The sequence below is a fragment of the Cryptomeria japonica genome, chromosome 2 (genome assembly GCF_030272615.1).
Source record: "Cryptomeria japonica chromosome 2, Sugi_1.0, whole genome shotgun sequence".
NCBI lineage: Eukaryota > Viridiplantae > Streptophyta > Pinopsida > Cupressales > Cupressaceae > Cryptomeria > Cryptomeria japonica.
The window spans coordinates 645,119,684-645,138,783 of record NC_081406.1 but is presented as its reverse complement, the minus strand read 5'-3'; the positions used below and the strand labels follow the sequence as shown (position 1 = coordinate 645,138,783).

General features: G+C 37.0%; 1 protein-coding gene across 1 annotated transcript; it reads right to left on the bottom strand.

Moving 5' to 3' along the window:
• Positions 1 to 268: 268 nt before the first annotated feature.
• LOC131054884 (protein CLT1, chloroplastic) lies at positions 269 to 18,812 on the bottom strand. Its single transcript, XM_057989526.2, has 10 exons — positions 17,971 to 18,812; positions 16,615 to 16,760; positions 7,054 to 7,091; positions 6,565 to 6,680; positions 6,256 to 6,355; positions 6,125 to 6,160; positions 5,863 to 5,913; positions 5,516 to 5,639; positions 804 to 929; positions 269 to 697 (listed from the first exon to the last, which is right to left on the bottom strand). Exons 1-10 carry the CDS (start codon positions 18,453 to 18,455, stop codon positions 546 to 548), a joined length of 1,374 nt encoding a protein of 457 aa, XP_057845509.2. The 5' UTR covers positions 18,456 to 18,812; the 3' UTR covers positions 269 to 545.
• Between the last annotated feature and the right edge of the window lie 288 nt (positions 18,813 to 19,100).

Sequence of the window (19,100 nt, the reverse complement as noted above, 5' to 3'; positions counted from 1 at the left end):
GCTTGAAAGTAAACTACAGAAACAGTGGTTTTCCCATCAAATTCTAACAAAGTGACAAGAATTATCGAACTAAAAATTTTGTAAGAAAAGGAGATGCAAAAGAGATCTTTAAGTTGTCATCCTCTGATTCAAGATGTGCTGAGACTTTGCCTCATAGTCTTGATGAGTGCTTCAAAGTTTTAATTTGGTTTTGGGGGAGCGCCCCAAAAGAATTTCTCACTTATCCAGAAAAAAATGTTTATGATATGAGAAAAAGTACATGGAAAACTGGTAACAAATACTAAAAGAAACTGGAATAAATCATTCACAACATTTGCATAAGGATTATTTGGACCTCTGAATAATTTTTCAAAATCGGAACATACCTCTGCAAACATTGTGTTAATTGTCTTCTCTTTATTTAAGCAAAATTGCTCAGAAGTTTCCAGTGACACACCTTTGAGGCACTGGAACTCTTTAATTTCCCAATACTGCTTGCATTCATCAGGATGGTGAATGAAGCATTATAAATTGAAAGGACCATAGATCTCATATTTGCATTATTTTTACTTGGTAGCCTCCTTGGTATGATTAGACAAATTATATACAAACAATCCAATTACAAGAACAGCTGCACCCATAAGGAATCCCGGAGGTAGACTGGAATCCACACCAATATAAGGGAGTGGAAGTGTAAACATAAAAATTGAAAGTGGAACTGCAGAAACAAATGTGCCATCAAATTCTAGTAAACTGATAAGAAATGTCAAACTAAGAATTTTGCAAGAACAGGAGATACCAAGGAGAATTTTAGGTTGAACTACCTGAAAATGTTGCAGCAAGAGAAGAGACCACTGCAGAAGAGATCTTGAGAAGATGCAGCAAAGAAATATTAAATCCCATGTTTACTAATATGAAAAGCAGTGGCAACAAAGGAGCTCCTTCACATCCTGATACCGTGTTGAAAATGAATATCAGAATAAATTAATAGCTCAATGTAGACAGGAATTTATAAAATTCATTACTGCATACTCGTGGATATGGGTCCTCAACCAAAATATTGAACCAGTCTTCAGCAAGGTGCCCATTATACCAGGCAGGTTTTAGGCAAAACAAGAAAATAAAATAATATAAAGCTTCCTACAAAAGCAAAAGAATTATGTATCATCCAGAAAAATAGAATGATGGTTGTTTGCAGTGTAACCCTGATCATATGGTTATCCACATCTGTGTCCAGGATTATAAGTTATTTACTCAATATGGAAGTTCCAATAAATCCCTCAAAACCTGAATAAAATTAAGAAAACATTACACATCTACTGATTTGATTGTTTATTAATATTAGATCTCTATCAATTTTTGTTCTGCAAAAAAATTACAAGCATCAAAATGGCATCAAAACCAATGGAAAAGTAGGAAGGCCAAGAGACAAAGAACTGCATCATGAATAGAGACAAGAAAGCTTTAGACAATCATATCATAGGGATACATGCAGCAATTCCTCTGAAGAATTACTGATCAATTGGCAGACACATGAATAGAGAAAAGGTGCAATCACGAGGCAGTCCTGTCGTAAAGACACAGTCAGTTATTCACAAAGGAGAACTACTGACCAAATTGCAGAGGCACGAATAGAGAGGAACTTTGTAGTCACATAAGAATTCATCAGCATAAAATTAAGGGTAGAAAAATATTTTACAATAATGGTTTTGTTTATCCTTTCTTTTTCTCATTCTGTGACAGCACCTGAAATAACAAACCCTTAGAATCCTGGAAGTTACGTAATGATAGAGAAAGAGATTTCAGAAACAAGACTTGCATTAAAAAAAGTCAAAACAAATAAGTAGTCAAGGAGCTTGGACACTGTTGATAAATAGCCCTCACTTGGTAGCGATCTTGCCTTCAGCTTCTAGAGGCAATAAAGCAGCCATAAATTGATACTTATAACAGATTTGAAAGCTACTAATTGAGTGAAATTTTACCCCCTAGTTACAAAGATGGTTCCATCTTTGCACATATCTGGTCAATCAGTTGAACAATAGAACAAGCAGATTAATCACCTCTATATTAAGGAAAAGGTACAGACCATTGACAAGGTCCTTTGCATCAAATATTTTTAGAGTTGTTTTCACATATTCAGTAGGACTTAAAGATCTTCACCATCATTTCCTTAAAGCATGTTTCCAGCTTGTTTAAAGCTAAAACATAAGCAACAAAAGGAACTGCTAAAGCCAAGTCAATCTTTTTCTTTCCAGATGGAGTCACTATTCATCTTTTGCTCTTGACAGCTTGTCTCATGTTACCCAGAGGAGCTTATTTTGAGAGATATTTGAAGGAGCTGCATACGTGAATATGATAGAGTCATTGATTGTAAAATGTGAAGATCTTTCTAAAAGTTTCAGCAATTTCTGAGTATAAAAAGGACTGGAGTAGGTGCTTCAGTAGTTTGATGTTGGTGCTTCAAGGGGAGTAGGTGCTCTTAGTGAGTTGGTGCTCACTTTTGTAATTTGTGTTGGTGCCCATTTGTTAATAAAAGCTATTGTGTGTCGTGGTTTTTTACCCGAAAGGGTTTTCCACGAGAAATCTGGTGTATGCATCCTATGTGCTTTTCAGTTTTAGCATTCAGAAGGCCTTCAAGCACCTTCAGCAATACTTCTATTGAACAACTATACAGAAGAGGGTTAATGATTACATCTGTTGGCACTCACTTTGCAGTTATTATAAACCTTCCAATTTAAATTCTGGCTTGTATCGGCCATTAATAGTACCTTTTTGACCAAGGTAATACATTTCCATGGACTTCATGACGCTCAAGCCTCAGGGCCAAAATGACTGCATCTTTGTGAATATTTTCTAGTTTCCAAAATGGCTATCTTTATGCTGTGATCCAAGACGCATGAGGCTCCACAGGCTGCCAACTTGTTCTTCAAGCAGGTTTGGGCAAATCTCAGACTACTGTTCACTATCATTTCATATTGTGACACATGCTTCTTGAGTCACTTTCAACGATCAATGTAGATTCCCTCTGAGTTGTCAATTGTGATTTTCATTTCATTCAAAGATTAATGGCCAGAAAAAGGAAAGCAAGTTGGATACCAATCTCTATGTCACTCAACATAGCTACATTTAGGCCACTCATGTTTCTATAAGGCATTCTCCTTCTGATGTTTGTTATGGATTCCAACCATTGGCACTCTATAAAATTCCAGTTGCCTTTCCAAATCCAAATACATCCCACCAGAAAAAGGAGAAAGACAAAGCTAATATTTTTGTACAAAAAATAGCCAAGCTTCACTCAAATATTTAGAGCACTTTTCAACACACTCTAGCCAAATTCAGGGTACTTCATCACTGACGTTGAGGTATCAGTATCATTCTTTTCAAGTTGGTTCACTTGGAAAAGCAAGGCTTCTAAACAGGAAGCTACAGTTGTGGTAGTACCAGATTTTTATGTGAACGGAATGACATCAAGGGAGAAAATATAGGCCATGGGTTCAAAATCAACAAACCTAATTACAGATATGTTGATGATCTATGTACAAGCTAGAGAGGAAGCAACTACAATGCTCTTTTGGCAATGATGTTCCTTTTCATGCTACTTGATCTCGTTACTACAAGGAGCCTAAGGCTAGACTAGACAAAGATAGTGCTTCTTATGCACCTCTTGGTGAGACCAAATTGAGAACTACAACCTTAGAAAAAAAATTATTCTAAGGTTAACTTATTGATGGAAGAGATGAGGTCACATGAATGTCACATGGCTGCAGCATAAACACGGACAAATGGGTGCAATTTAGACACTGTCACTCATCAATAATAAATTTAATAGTTATATGTAAGTAAGGGCCTTACTTAGGGTGGTCAACTACTTGGGAAAAGCAAAGATGTAGAGTTTAAGTTTGATATCCTACGAGATACCATTGACAAAGTTAGTCATTCCAATGTAGTACAAGTGGTTGCTGATGTAGTTTATGTTTGTAGGGCAGCAAAGTAAACTGATTGAGACCACTTACATGCACATGTATTGAATCCCTTGTGTGCATGGCATGAACAAAGAACTCGAGGACATTAGCAAAATTGATGGGTTCAAAAAGGGCATGAAGGATGTAAGGGCAATGTTGATGTCAGTTTGCAACCACTGCACATAATTGGCACTATTTCAGTCCTTTTCAAAGAGGAAATTCTTCAAACCAGTAGAGATCACAATTGCATCTTACTTCATTCTACCGTAGAGGTTGCTTGAGTTGCAAGAGCCCTTGCAATTTATGATCATAATATAGAATTGGACAAAGTGGGAGTAGTCCAACACAAAGAAGAGCATGTGGGTGAAGCAGAATGTAGTGAATGAAGAGTTTTGGCCAAATTTGAGATACATCACATCTTTTGTGTCCCCTATTTTCAGCATTATTAGATTTGGATATTTTAACAGTCCCAACCTTAAGGAGACTTATGAGTGCATTGATAGCATGCTTGGCAAGATAAAGGCCATTGTTCATGAACAAGATGCTACCTGCAATTCTACATGCAGGTGAGAAAAGCTGAACAACTCTCTACACATGGCCACATATGCATTGAATCTAGAACGGTATGTGGTGAGACCTAGTAGAGTTGTTCCCTTGATGAGGTAAAGAAAGGCCTCATGGATACCATTGAGCAGAGGAAGTTTCATTGATTAGAATAGCATTGAAAAAATTTACTAAACTCAATAGCTACAAGAGCTCAACAAAGATTTGGCAAGCCCACTTGGCACAAGATAAGCACATTAGTTATAGCAACTATATGGGCCTCCAGGATTGTGGCATACACTTGCTATCCTCCTCTCGTCATAGGTTCATAGTTCCTTCTACTGAGTAGAACTAGGCCACATATTGCTTTATTCCACTCTTTTAAGAGTAACAAAATTACCTCTAGCAGAGAAGAGAAGCTTGTTGACATAGTGTATTGCATCTCATTGATGACAAGACACCTGAGTACACAGAGAATTCAACAACATAGTACGATGCAGAGCCTAAGGAGGTGGAACAGGTTGATCAGGACCAAGATGTGTAGCAAAGATTGGTTAGGGTCATGTTAAGTAGAATCCCCCAGTTCCAGTAATGGGGAGCAATCTCCAAGTTTTCCATCAGATAATGACTCTAGTTTTTAAGCTTGTGGTTGAATCCAACTATGCATATTTTGGGAATTGGTCATTTTGGTGTTTTTCACTTGTGCTTCTCTAGCTTGTTTGTATTTTGTAACTTTGGTTGATAAAAATAAAATTATAATTATAGTATAATTATCAAATGGATTATTGGATCAATGAATTTTTATTTTTCTTTTTTATTTTAAAATTTAAATGTCATTTTTTATATAACGACTCAAAATGACTATAGGCATTTATGATACAGTCTACTATCATGTAATAGTTGGACAGTACCATCCTCATTTTCCAACATTGACAGCAATCCGAATTATGATTTTTTGGGATTTACCAGAGATAAAAACATATATCAACAAAAACAAAGTATTACAAATAGCTAGCAGAAGCGTATATTACCCTTTGCTAAAGATCCAGCATTTACAAAACAAGCTGCTCCGTCTCTCAAGTAGCCAGGAAGCTGGGCAAATGGAACGCCCCATAGTCTTGATAGAAATGGAAGTAGTAGCAAAATAAACAAGGCCTGCAATAAAATAACAGAATGATAAATAAGTAAGTTACCAATTCTGTCAGATTGGCTATAAAAGACATGTTCTCAGTATGAAGCAAGTCCTACATTAAAATGAAAATGAATTGCAAACAATAAAATAACTTACAGTACTATTTCTAAAATCATACGTTGTGTTTTAAAAATACATATTGAATATAATATAGATCATGACTGAATGATTATTAAACAGATTTACCTGGAAGCCTGATCCAAAAGAATTAATTACAAAGAGATCCACAGATCCACCCTGCAACGAGGTTGTAGCTTTAGAGTTAGTGGGATATCAAAATTGAAACTGCACAGTACGAGGACTAATGCTTATGAATACAAGAGATATCATTCTGGGTAGGAAAAAAATTATAGTGACAGTTTATTTCTGTAGGATACAAGCAGAAACTAATGTTTACAGGCATAACTTTTGATGGAAATACAGAAATCAAGTTTATTTGCACTAGTACCTTTAGTTGTTTAGCTGCATCCAGAAAAATAATTTCCTGTTGAAGAGAAAATACCAGATCAAAAATTGCTTTCTTAAACCATTATTTTAGATAGAGCCATCTACAATTTGTGTGATTTGAATGTTTATAACCTTTAGAATTGTATCTCCAGCTTGAAATAAGAAAGAGACTATCATCAAAAGTGGCCACACAAATCCTGTTTGTTGCAACGATGTACCTGAACCTCCTCCACTGCAAGGTAAAAACAAAGTTCAATTTGGCATATGAAGAAGCACTATGCACATAGCTATATGCTATGCAAATGTTTAAGCATCACAGATGTTAAACCATTAAGTATTGAAGAAAAGTTGTGAACATGAATCTCTATCATCTATTATCTCAAATAATTGATATTGTAAAGACTTACATACAATTTAAAGGGCCAAAGGGCAAGCAAATACCTAGAAACTGTTATGATCACGCCAAAAGATATTAGTAAACAACCAAAAATCTGATTCAGTGTGTAGCGGCGTCCTAAAAAAATGAATGACAAGATCAACTGCCACACCAAAAATGTCTGCAAAATAGAAAAATGTATATTAGGGAAGGTTTATCATCATTTGATGCATCCATGGCCATGAATCATGAAAATATTCAAGATGATGCTTAAATGATTCAAATCATAAAATTTGACTCAATGAACATCATGCAATAATGATGTAATCAATCATGTTACCTGATCAATCAATTTGACCATGATGAACATCCCTAATTCATACAACTCTATTTCAATATCATTTTTGCTAGTAAATAAGTTGCAATATAAAATTCACCGGTACAGTTGCAGCAGTGGATCAGTTTAGTCCTGGTCAGAAGTTACTTGTATTCCAAATACTGATTTCAATTTTCAGTAATAGATGGTAATATTTAAAAGCATTGCTGCATATTACCTGAGACAAAATTGGAATGGATGCCCCTGAAAGCATGCCTGTTTGGAAAAAAAAGAAATGGTTAATAAGACCATATTTGATAGAAATTCCATATAACGTCTCCACTTTGCCCAAAAGAACCACTACTTCAAGTAGATTCAAGTACGTTTCCACATAAATGCAAATTTTCTTATACTCATTTGACTTTACTAATACCTTTCTAGCAACAAAAGTGTTATCATAATATAACGAAAATTCACAAAAGCAAACATTATGTTCTACACGGACACATAAACATGCACACACTTCCCCACACACACATATATACATGATATGATTCTATTTGCAAACTACAGCAAAATGTTTTTAAGAAGGTTTTCATTGCTTTTAGATTTTGAACCTTTTACATAATCCCAATAGATGTTTTAGCAATTTGTTCACTCGTGCATAACTTCATATAAGAGTATATGGCTTTGATAGCTTAGCTACCTTTATATATATATATATATACCTTGTTTGATAACTTGTTCCATATCCAGATCTAGAAGAGAGACACAGCAGCAGCAGCCCTTCCAGTTCATTCCATTGATTTTAGTGGTGAGTCATTTGATTCAGTAGTAGACTGAGAAAGCACATGAAGCTTCCCAGTCCATATCCATCCTGTCAGTAACATCTTTGCCAGTCATAGAGCCAGTATCTCCCCAGGTTACCATCATTGGAGAGCCCAAAGCAAGAGAGGAAGCGGGGGTGGTAAAGCCATAAGAAGCAAAGGCAAAAATAGCACTAGTTTACCTTGATCCATATACATATCCAGTAGTACACCCTTCAATCCCAATAGGTGGTTGAGAAATATATTTATACACATGCATACATACATACATATATTTATACCTAGTCTGATAACTTGTTCCATATCAAGATCTAGAAGAGAGACACAGCAGCAACCTTTCCAGTTCATTCCATTGATTTTGGTGGTGACTCAATTGATTCAGTAGTAGATGGAGAAAGCACATGAAGCTTCCCAGTCCATATCCCTCCTGTCAGTAACATCTTTGCTAGTCATAGAGCCAGTATCTCCCCAGGTTACCATCATTGGAGAGACCACAGCAAGAGAGGAAGCAGGGGTTGTAAAGGCATAAGAAGAAAAGTCAATAGAAGCAAAGACAAAAATAGCCATATACATATCCAGTAGTACATCCTTCGGTCCCAATAGGTGATTGACAAATAAATTTATACACATATATACATGCATATATACAAACATATGTATATGTATATGTATATGTATATGTATATGTACATAATACATATATATGCATGCATACATAAATACATGTATAAAGAAAAGATAGCATGAAAAAACCAAAATGGGGGGCAAAGTAGCACTTTCAAAAAAATAAAATAAGGGGCTCACTCACCAAAAATAGTAATTAATTTAAAAGATGAGGTGGTGACTGAACATCTTCAAGAGCAAGCAATCATAGGCAGGTTCATTGGGAAGAAATCACCATGATGTAGAATTGAAGAGTGGGTCCATGAGACTTGTGGATCCAAGCACAAACTAAATTTCATTCCAAAGGGGTTCTTCTCTATAATTTTTTAAGATGGTATAGATCGAGACTTTGTTTTGCAAAATGGGCCATGGTAATTCAAAAATTCCACTTTGTATATTCAAAAATTGTGCCCAAAATTTTATCCCCTTTCTTGCAACCCAAGCAAAGCTCATGTTTGGATTTGGCTTTGTAACTTGCCAATGAAATATTGGTCCATGGAATGTTTAATAAAATATGCAGCAATTTGGGACTAATTGATTCAATAGGTTGAGTTGCTTGAAGGAACTTCCACATCTGTGCTAGAATTCAAGTGGCTGCAATATATGAAATCCCGAAACAAATTACCTTTTCAACACATGCAAGAGATTTGGTACAATCAATGGAGATACAGAAAACTAAATTCTTTTTTCTAAAATGTAGAAGCCAAGATCACTTCAGGAGAAATTGCCCTAAAAGCCCTCAAAAAAAGTTATTCAGCAATGGATCCTGAAAAAGAAGCCTAGTGAAGTGAAGGGAAAGAGTTGAAAGGAGAAAGGTGACTTTCCAACTAGAGAAATTTTGGAATGTGGGAGGATTGGTTTAGGTAAGAGAGCCTCTCCCAAATTGGCGTTAATCGCTTTCGAACAGAATCTTTCTGAGGTGGAAGATTAAAATGCTAGGGAAGCAAACTCAAAAGAATGGCCAAGGTCAAAAAATGAGTTGGAAGAGGGATTAGGGATAACAGACCTGCGGTGCATAGATCAATCGACTTTCAATTTTCTCAATGCCAATATAGGGTCAAGGAAAAAGTGTGGAAGAAAAACAAATAAGAAAAGAAGAGAAAAGTACACAATGTTCGAAGGACAATCGTCAATGATGGAATATTTGTTGAGATCTAAGGGAGGAGTCTCCTCCGTTAGGGAGCAATGAAGATAACAGCTTGGAAAATTGCTCCTCCCTTCTAGAGCAATGAAGATAACAACTTGGAAGATTACTCCTCCCTTAGAGAGCAATGAAGATAACAACTTGGAATGTTAGGGGCTTAAATGCCCCTAACAAGAGGCACTTGGTCAAGCACCAAATGGATAATATGACAGCCGATAAACTATTTTTGCGAGTAACTAATTAAAATCCTCATAGGCTAATCTCTTCCTAAATCACTATAAGGGTTGGAAAGGTTTGTGTGTGGATGATATTGGTGCGGCTAGCAGCTTAGGTGTTCTATAAAGCTCCGATTGAGTGGTTATTGAATCGCTCTCCTTCACCCCAAATTGGATGTCTTTAAAGGAACAATCTAGTTTCAAATTTGTCTTTTTGTTCAATAAATGCCAATATTCCCACAAAATCGAATGACAAACAAGTCTAGAATGAGATTTTTCTTCTATCCCATCTCTATTGGAATAAAAATTTATTCTTGGAGGATATCTCAATGCAATTCTTCCCACATTGGAGAAACATAGAGACCTATCCAAAATCTCTCAATCTCATCAAAATTTCCAAAAGTTTGTGAGGGATGCTAACTCGATGGATGTGACACTCAAAATGGGACCTTTACTTGGACTAAAAGGCATGCGGGTTTCACCAACATTGTGAGGCCTCTAGATCACTTGTTATTTTATACCAATTGGCTCCCTTCCCCCAACCTTTTAGAGTCCTCCATTTGTCCAATGTCAAGATCAAACCATTTTCTTGTGATGTTGACTATCTTGTAGGACAAACCACCCTTAAAATGCCAATTCAAGTTTGAGTGAATGTGGTTTAGACAAGATGACCTAATGGAATTAATAAAGTATTGGTGGTCAAAGGCTATGAAGCAAAAAGCGGTCCAAGATGTTCATCTTCACCAAGATATTTCATGTCACGGTTGGACTTAAGGAGTGGAAGGTAAACTCATTCAACATCTTTGAGGAAAAAGCTAAAATAGAAAAGGATCTAGAGGACCTAAACCGAAAAGTGATTGCATCCAAGATGTTCCAAAAGGATTTTTTAAAAAGAATTGTTGATATATCATGCTAAAATCCTAGCTAGAGAAGAGTTATTTTGGAAATCAAAATCCAAAGAAAGATAGTTAACGGAAGCTGACTTGAACACACAAAGATTTCACAATGATTCAAAGGTAATGAGAACTCAAAATAGAATTGGTTCTATCAAATCCTTGAATGGGTGACAATTGACAAGTGTGGAAGAAATTCAAAAGAAAGATGTGCCCATTTTCCAAGATTTATTGCTGGAGTGGGAGCTTCGAAATCCCAAGATATGGACAAGTTATTAGTGAGTACCCCTTGTATTGTCAAGGAGGATGAGAAATACTCGTGGCACCAAAATATTAGTTAGAGGTGAAGGCTACGGCTTTTCCAATTGCATCCAACAAAGCCCCAAGATTAGATAGTTTCCTTGCTTGCTTCTATCAAAAATTTTGAGGAATTATTGGAAAAGAAATGTGGGAGGTTGTGGAGGATTTGCAAAAATCCAAGAAGATCCAGATAGATTTAAACAACCCCAATATTGCTCTCATACCCAAGAAGCTAGATTGCAATTCATTTGCTCACTTCCACCCCATCTATTTGTGTAACACCATTTACAAAATTATCTTCAAGGTGGTGGCTAACAAATTGAAGGTGGTTCTTCCTCATATCATATCTTGTGAACAAAGTGGATTTATGCTAGGTAGAAACATCATTGTTGCACATGAGGCAATTCATTTGATTGACAACTCAAACTAGAAAAGCATGGCAATCAAGTTGGATATCAGTAAAGCCTGTGACAAGGTGTGTTGGTTGTTTTTTATGCAAATTCTACGAAATTTTAGTTTTGGGAAAAAATGGTTAGAGTGGATTTGCAGATACATATCCATTCCTAGGTTCTTTGTTTTGGCCAACACATTCTGTGTAGCTTCTTTGAGGTTGTTCATGGCTTCAAACAAGGTGATTCTATTTCCCCATTTCTTTTTGTGCTAATGGTTGAGGCTCTTGGAAGAATAATAAATGCTAAGGCTGAGTTGGGAGCTTGGAGTGTTGTCCAAATTGCTTAGAACTTGGAACTGGTAACCCACTAACAATTTGCTGATGACACCATCCTTTATGCTGAGGCTCAAATGGATGAAGAAAAGTTGATCAAATCCACACTTGAATGTTATATTGCTTCCTCAAGATAGATAATCAAAAAAATTATTTTTCCACATTATGTGGATTATTCAAAAAACAATTGTGGAATTCCTAGGATTCAATATTGACACTACACCGAGCAAATATCTAGAAGTAACGCAATCAAATGAGCTATAAGATCTAGTCTAGGGGATGGAACTATTGGTGCTTGCAAAGCCAAGTCTAAAGCTTGGAAAGGTTGTTACCTAACATTGGTTACCATGATTTAGATGATAAAATCTATTCTTTAAGTGATTCCAATTTATATTATGTCCTATTTGCAACTAACGAAGACCTTGTAAGGCATTGATGGAATTTTAAAGCATTTCCCATGGGAAGGTTCAAATGATGTTAAACAAATTAATTTGGTTAGATAGGAATCAGTAAGGAAAAATAAACAAGAGAGCAGAACTAGCATTCGATTCTCCTTGGAGCATTATTCAGCACTTGGTGCAAAATTGATTTGGAGAATGTTTAAGAATCCTTTATCCCTCTAGTGTAAGATTCTCTGAAAGAAATATTTGAATAAAACCCAAAAAGAATTCTTATAGTCGCCAACCCACAACATGTTCTCACATTTGGAATTTCATGATGAAGTGCAAACATCTCATTACTGATCTTTTGTCTTGGATGGTAAATAATGGCAAATATGAGAATTTCTAAACTAACTCATGGAATAGAGCTCATGCAAAGATATCATGGAGTATGTTTGGGGTGATAAAGTAGCAGATTTTGTCACCATATTAGTTGGTAATGTTAGATTTCAATGATCAGATTAACAATTAATGAGCAGAAAACAAAAAAGCACAGTAAGAAGGACACACAACACAACTATACCCTGGGAAAACCTCCCTCTTGGAGGAAAAACCCAGCAACTAATGTCTCAGATCTGCCTTAGATTAATCACAGAAATAGGTTACAACTTTGCCCAGCTAGGACACAAACATAAGTGACAAGACACGACTTATCTGATCATGGGACCTGAGATCAGACTTGAAGAAGTCTCCAAAATGCAGGTACTACTGCCTGTAGCAGGTTCGGCAGCCTCAGAACAGCCTAGGGTGATGTTCGCTCAGCTGGTAATGAAGTTCGCCCAGCTAGGAAGAGATTCGCTAGGGCTCATACTGAGATCGCAGACCTTCAAAGTATGTTTGCTGACCTTTGGAGCATAACAGATCACATTAAGGCAGATGATATTTGCTTGAGTTATATATCTTGTGACCTCAAGTCACTTCCTTTACATACATCCCCTTAACCCTTATGCCTAGGTCGGCTTTGGCGCCAAATTACAAATTCACAAGTTACATTATAGGGTCAAACCCATTTATAACCACAAGTTACATTCGCCATTATAGGGTCAGACCAATATCACAAGTTACATCTGTTAGGACCTAACCAATAACACTTTACCAGTTACATATTAATAGGTCCCGACCAAGCTATATTTTACATAATGTTTACACGCTACATGAATTCCTTTACATGTTACAGTTATAGGGCTGACCTATAACCCGCTCAAATAGGGCCCAATACAAAGGCAAATTGCTAAGGCCGAAGGCCCATTAGCAATTCGGTTGACTAGGTCGACCCACCCAAGGGATCCGACCTAGCTATACATCAACACTCCCTCTTAGCTAGGGAGGATTCCTTATGAGTGACCAAGTCACATAGTGACTACCACCATGGCTACTCCCATGGATGATACGTTCACCATAGCTACTCCCAGAGAGTGAACAAACTCATCATGGAATTTCTTCCATGATACCCACCATACCTACTCGCAGAGGGTGGATCCACCATGCCTACTTGCAGAGGGTGGGACGAGGGCTTTCACCTCAACCTTCTCCTGGAAAATTGCCTTAACCGAGAGCTTTCACCTCAATCTTCTGCCGGAAGATTGCCTTAACCAAGGATGTGGCTTCCTCTGAAGCTGAAACAACAAACAAGCTCCCTCTGAAGCTCAAAACAACAAGCTCCCTCTAAAGCTGATGAGCTTCCTTTGAAACTCTTTCTGACATTTACTTCCTTTTAGAAAAGTAAGTCTTCATTTGACTTTTGTTCCTTCTGAGGAGTTCCTATAACAACTTCTACAGAGGAAGCAAGAGAAGTCCCGATTTTGCAATCCTGAGCAAAATGACCAAACGTATTACACTTAAAGCACTGGATGTGAGATAAGTCCTTCTTCCTTTTTGCTTTAGGAGGAGAATCAGATCCTCTATCTCTATCCCACTTTCTTCCTTTACCTTTCTCCATATGCGAAGCTAGAACTTGATTTTCCACATCATAATGATCACGCTCAAGTCCTCTAGCAATTAGCCGTGACTCTTCTTGTAAATAATCTGTCCTTAGGCGATCAAACTGTGGAAGTTCAATCCTTGCGCTGATTCCTTGAATGAATGCTTCCCAAGATGATGGAAGACCATTGAGAGCCATCATGGATAGGTCGCTACCTTCAACAACTTTCGCAACGGAAGAGAGCTGATCCTTCAGATCAGAAATCCTCTTGAAGTATGCAGCTACACATTCTCCTTTTGCCATCTTGATATGGTGAAGTTGCTGCTGCAATGATAGGATGCGACTGATGTTGTTGATTTCATACATCTTCTCTAAGGTGCTGAACATTTCTTTTGTTGTCTTTAGCTTGGCGATGAGAGGCACGATATGATACTTGACGGAATCCACTATTATCCTTTGAGCTCGAAAGTCTTTCTTTCTCCAAGCTTCCTTTTCTCCTTCAACTGAGGGCTCGAAAGACTCTTTGTTGATGAACTCAGAGAGATCATTCAATGCCATCATGATTCTAAATTTCCATGTAGTGAAATTGGATGCACCATCCAATCTATCTTCAACTCTAATGTATGATGCCATGCTGACTGAAGAATGGAATGATAGACTGATGATGAAGACTTCCCAATAATTTGATCACAGTTAGTACGAACTTGGCTCTGATACCATGTTAGATTTTAATGATCATATTAACAATTAATGAGCAAAAAAAAAATGAACAGTAAGAAGGACACACAACACAACTATACCCTGGGAAAACCTCCCTCTTGGAGGAAAAACCCAGCAACTAATGTCTCAGATCTGCCTTAGATTAATCACAGAAATAGGTTACAACTTTGCCCAGCTAGGGCACAAACATAAGTGACAAGACACAACTTATCTGATCCTGGGACCTGAGATCAGACTTGAAGAAGTCTCCAAAATGCAGGTACTACTAACTGTGATGTTCGCTCAGCTAGTAATGAAGTTCACCCAACTAGGAAGAGATTCGCTAGGGCTCAGACTGAGATCGCAGACCTTCAAAGTATGTTTGCTGACCTTTGGAGCAAAACAGATCACATTAAGGCAAATGATATTCGCTTGAGTTATATATCTTGTGACCTCAAGTCACTTCCTTTATATACATGCCCTTAACCCTTATGTCTAGGTCGGCTTTGGCGCCAAATTACAAGTTCAAAAGTTACATTATAGGGTCAGACCCATTTATAACCACAAGTTACATTTGCCATTATAGGGTCAGACCAATACCACAAGTTACATCGGTTAGGACCTGACCAATAACACTTTACAAGTTACATATTAATAGGCCCTAACCAAGCTATATTTTACATAATGTTTACACGCTACATGAATTCCTTTACATGTTACAGTTATAGGGCTGACCTATAACCCACTCAAATAGGGCCCAATACAAAGGGAAATTTCTAAGGCCAAAGGCCCATTAGCAATTCGGTTGACTAGATCGGCCCACCCAAGGGATCTGACCTAGCTATACATCAACAGGTAAGAATGGTGTCAAGTGATGATGGAAAAACTTAAGTGGAGCTCCCAGTTTTTTGAGAGCCAAGATAAACTTGCAAAGAAGCTTGGTAAAGGAAAATATTAATTGTTCCAAAATAGAACGAAATCATTTGGTGCGGGGCAAAATCTAGAAGCTACTAAATAAAACAGAGGTACCCCAAAAGGAAGGCACAATCAAAGAATTGTGGGACAAAGACGTTTGGAAGATGGCCACATTCATGACATTATTATTTTAGAGAACTTTTTTATGACTTCCATTGACATCTTGGGAAGGAAGATGACTAGAAAAATGGCTGTGAATAAATATATCCATAGCTCATGGCAAAATGGTGTGTTGTTAGTGATCTCCAACTACAATTGTGAGGCTGTGATGCATGACATTGGTAAGGTGTTTGGAAGGAGGGCTTTGAGCAACAATGCAAAGTTTCGTAAATGTCTAACAAAGCTTAGTAAATGTCTAACAAAGCTTAATAAATGTCTACGGTTTTTCTCTAATTAAATTACTAAAAGTAACATGGAGGAGTTCAAGAAGTTTTTGACTGGAATGTTGGATCTCCTTTCCCCTCAACAGGTAGAGAGACTTGATGAACTCAAGGCCTCATGTATTTGTGGTTTAATACAAATTAGGAAATGAAATTGGTCTTTTCCGCTCCTCCGGTTTGAGGCATGTAATTTTTATCTTTTATATTAATGGAATGGAGCTGCCACCTATGGCGGTAATGCAGAATATATATAATACATGCATGCATGTATGTAAGTACATGAATACATACGTATGTATGCATGCATGCACGCATGTATTCATGCATGTATGTATGCATGGATGTATGTAAGCGAGCTAAGCTATCAAAGGGATATACTCTTAAATGAGCTTTGAACATAAGAGAGCAAATTGCTAAAACATCTATTGGGATTATATAGAATGCTCAAAATCTAAAAGTGATGAAAACCTTCCTAAAAACATTATACCACAGTTTGCAAATAGAATCATTCTGATCACCTAATTTTATAAAAGAGATTTGAAATTGGAGAAATACAATATCCCACAAAAGACAAACAGACAATATTGTTGCAAATTGACAATGGCATTACTGACTTACTTCCTGCTGCCATTCCTGAAGCCATCCCAAGGGCTTCTAGAGCACCAACTGCAAGAAAGCGAGACTTTGGCAAGGACAGCATCTCCTTCGTCACAATGCCAGCCTTGTACCGTATATATAGAATGGAAAAATAAACCACCACATACCTGTATGCCACCACAAATGCTAAACTGTAAATAATTTTATGTTATGAGGTTTAAATTTAATGCATGCTCACTACATTCACCGCTATCAATTGCTTACTAATCAGGTATTGGAGAAATAAAACCTCATAAATAGAATAACTTCCAGACTTAGTCTCTACGATTGGCTGAAAATTCCAAGGAATAACATTGATCTCTGGCGCTACATTTCCTAGTCTGTTACCATTCCTGATTAGTAGACTAGCAAAGCAATTGTAAAAATCCTTCACTCTTTAAAGGTATTTTTCATTACAGTGTATGGGGTTTCTCTGACTGGCTGGGAATAAATAAAGTTGATTTAATCTAGTGATGTTTATTGTATCTTTGAATTGTGTCTAAGCGAAATATCAAATATGAGATGTTAGATGCAATACTAGCTCTATGTTTTTGATTGCATATATGTTTGCATTTGATTTTAAAGCTTGACTCTAATACCAATGGATTAAGGCACCAATCTCTCAATAGCTAGTCTAGAAGTGTACTACCAAATTGCATAGTCCAATAGTCTTCAACTCTGCAATATCTTATGAGAGCCTATGCTTGTGATTCGTCTCTAGAGGATTATGTATTTCTGTATTTTCAAAGGTTATATATGAAACATGATTCTATGAATGATATTAAAATTGGGGCATAACTCTAATTTGCATCTTTAGTTGCAAACATAAACTGAAACAATATACTTTTGTAAAGAGGTTTTTAAGTTTGTGATGCCAGTAAGCCAGTATAAAGAATGTCTAGTGACAAATCTTTGGGATGTTCTAATAGATAAGGTGTGGCTAAGCTGAATGGTGTAACGTGTTTTGATTTCTCTATAACCAACTTGTAAAAGCCGTTTGAGAATACTCTACTTGATTCTGCAGAGCTAAAAATGTAGAACAGCTGCCCACTCTTGTCGGTGGACCGTAACTATCTGCAATCTGATTATGTTCCTGCCTTGTTAATCTAAATCAACCCAAGTCCTTGGATTTAAACTCTCAAATGTATTCTCTAGGATTGTGGGGTCCAATTTGGATCACCGTCAAAGCGGCATAGACTATTCTGGTCTGTGGAACTGGACTCCATTAAATCAATCTATTGCAATTAATTAACAGGCTACTCAGTAATTTGAATTCTGTGTGTCCAATATGAAGGGATTAAAAAGAAAACATAGAAAGAATGAGAGAAAAAGCATTACCCAAAAGTAGCAAGCTGGGCCAAAAAGAAAGGGTAGTTTTTCAAAGGAACGAGGGCTAATTTGTACAAGACTTTATTGCCAACACCAAACAGCATAGTCATTGTTGCAGCAATTAACACTTCAATGTTCTTCGCCTTCAAATTGACATTGAGATTGACAGCATCCAATTCTCTCATGGTCCTTCCCTCCGTAACATTAACGATCGGTCCCCTGCTGCGACCTGCTCTCTGCTCCCACCATGGCCTCCCCAAACTCTGCTTAACCTCACAGATCCCATGATTTCTCTCTCCATGCAACACTACCTTACTCTGAAAATTCGATTGAGCGACAGTTCTATCAGGGAGAAAGCAACAAACCCGAGTGGTAGTTCGGGCGATCGAAAACATTGCAAACAACAAGGTTTCAGAGAAAGGCAGCTGCAACAAATGCAAGCTAATTATAATTTGAAAACACTGAGTGGCTTGATTATAAAATTCTATGATCATGAGGCAGGAAGCCTCCAACGTTGACCGCTGTGTGGTCAATCAAAGTTATATAATTTGGAACTGATATAAAAATGTGGGTGACCGTGCATGGTGGCAATGTTGTGGGTGTCGGCCTTTTCACAGAGTGGGTCCGCCCCAATTGGCACTTCGCCACTTCGCCACCACAGCTTCTTCTTTTTCCCGCGTATGTGACTAATTTAGCAGCTCAAGATTTTTCATTTCCGTAACAGAAGAGAATCTGATAGTATGATTGTATGATTGGCCAGTCGTGGACATACGTCATGATTTTATGGCGTCTTCCAGCTTATGCATTTGACGGAATTAATGAAAACAATTTGTACATCTCTTCCTTTTTAAGATGCTCTTGCCTGCTGCCAGATCTGGTCCACTGGAATAAATGCAGGTTATTAGAACTATAGTTTGATTTTGTTTTGTTGCTTTTTTGAATTATGTATTCATTTACTAATGGTGGAGGTTTGTTTGTTTTTTTGGGATTGTTGAAGGGTATTTTTTATTTTATGATGTTTGGTTGAATATAATATGTGAGCAAGATTCTATTTGTCTATCTTTTATGAGGTTGAGCTATTAAATTTAATGAGATAGAGTCATTATAGGACTCTTTGGGAATAAAGCAACTTTATTGTG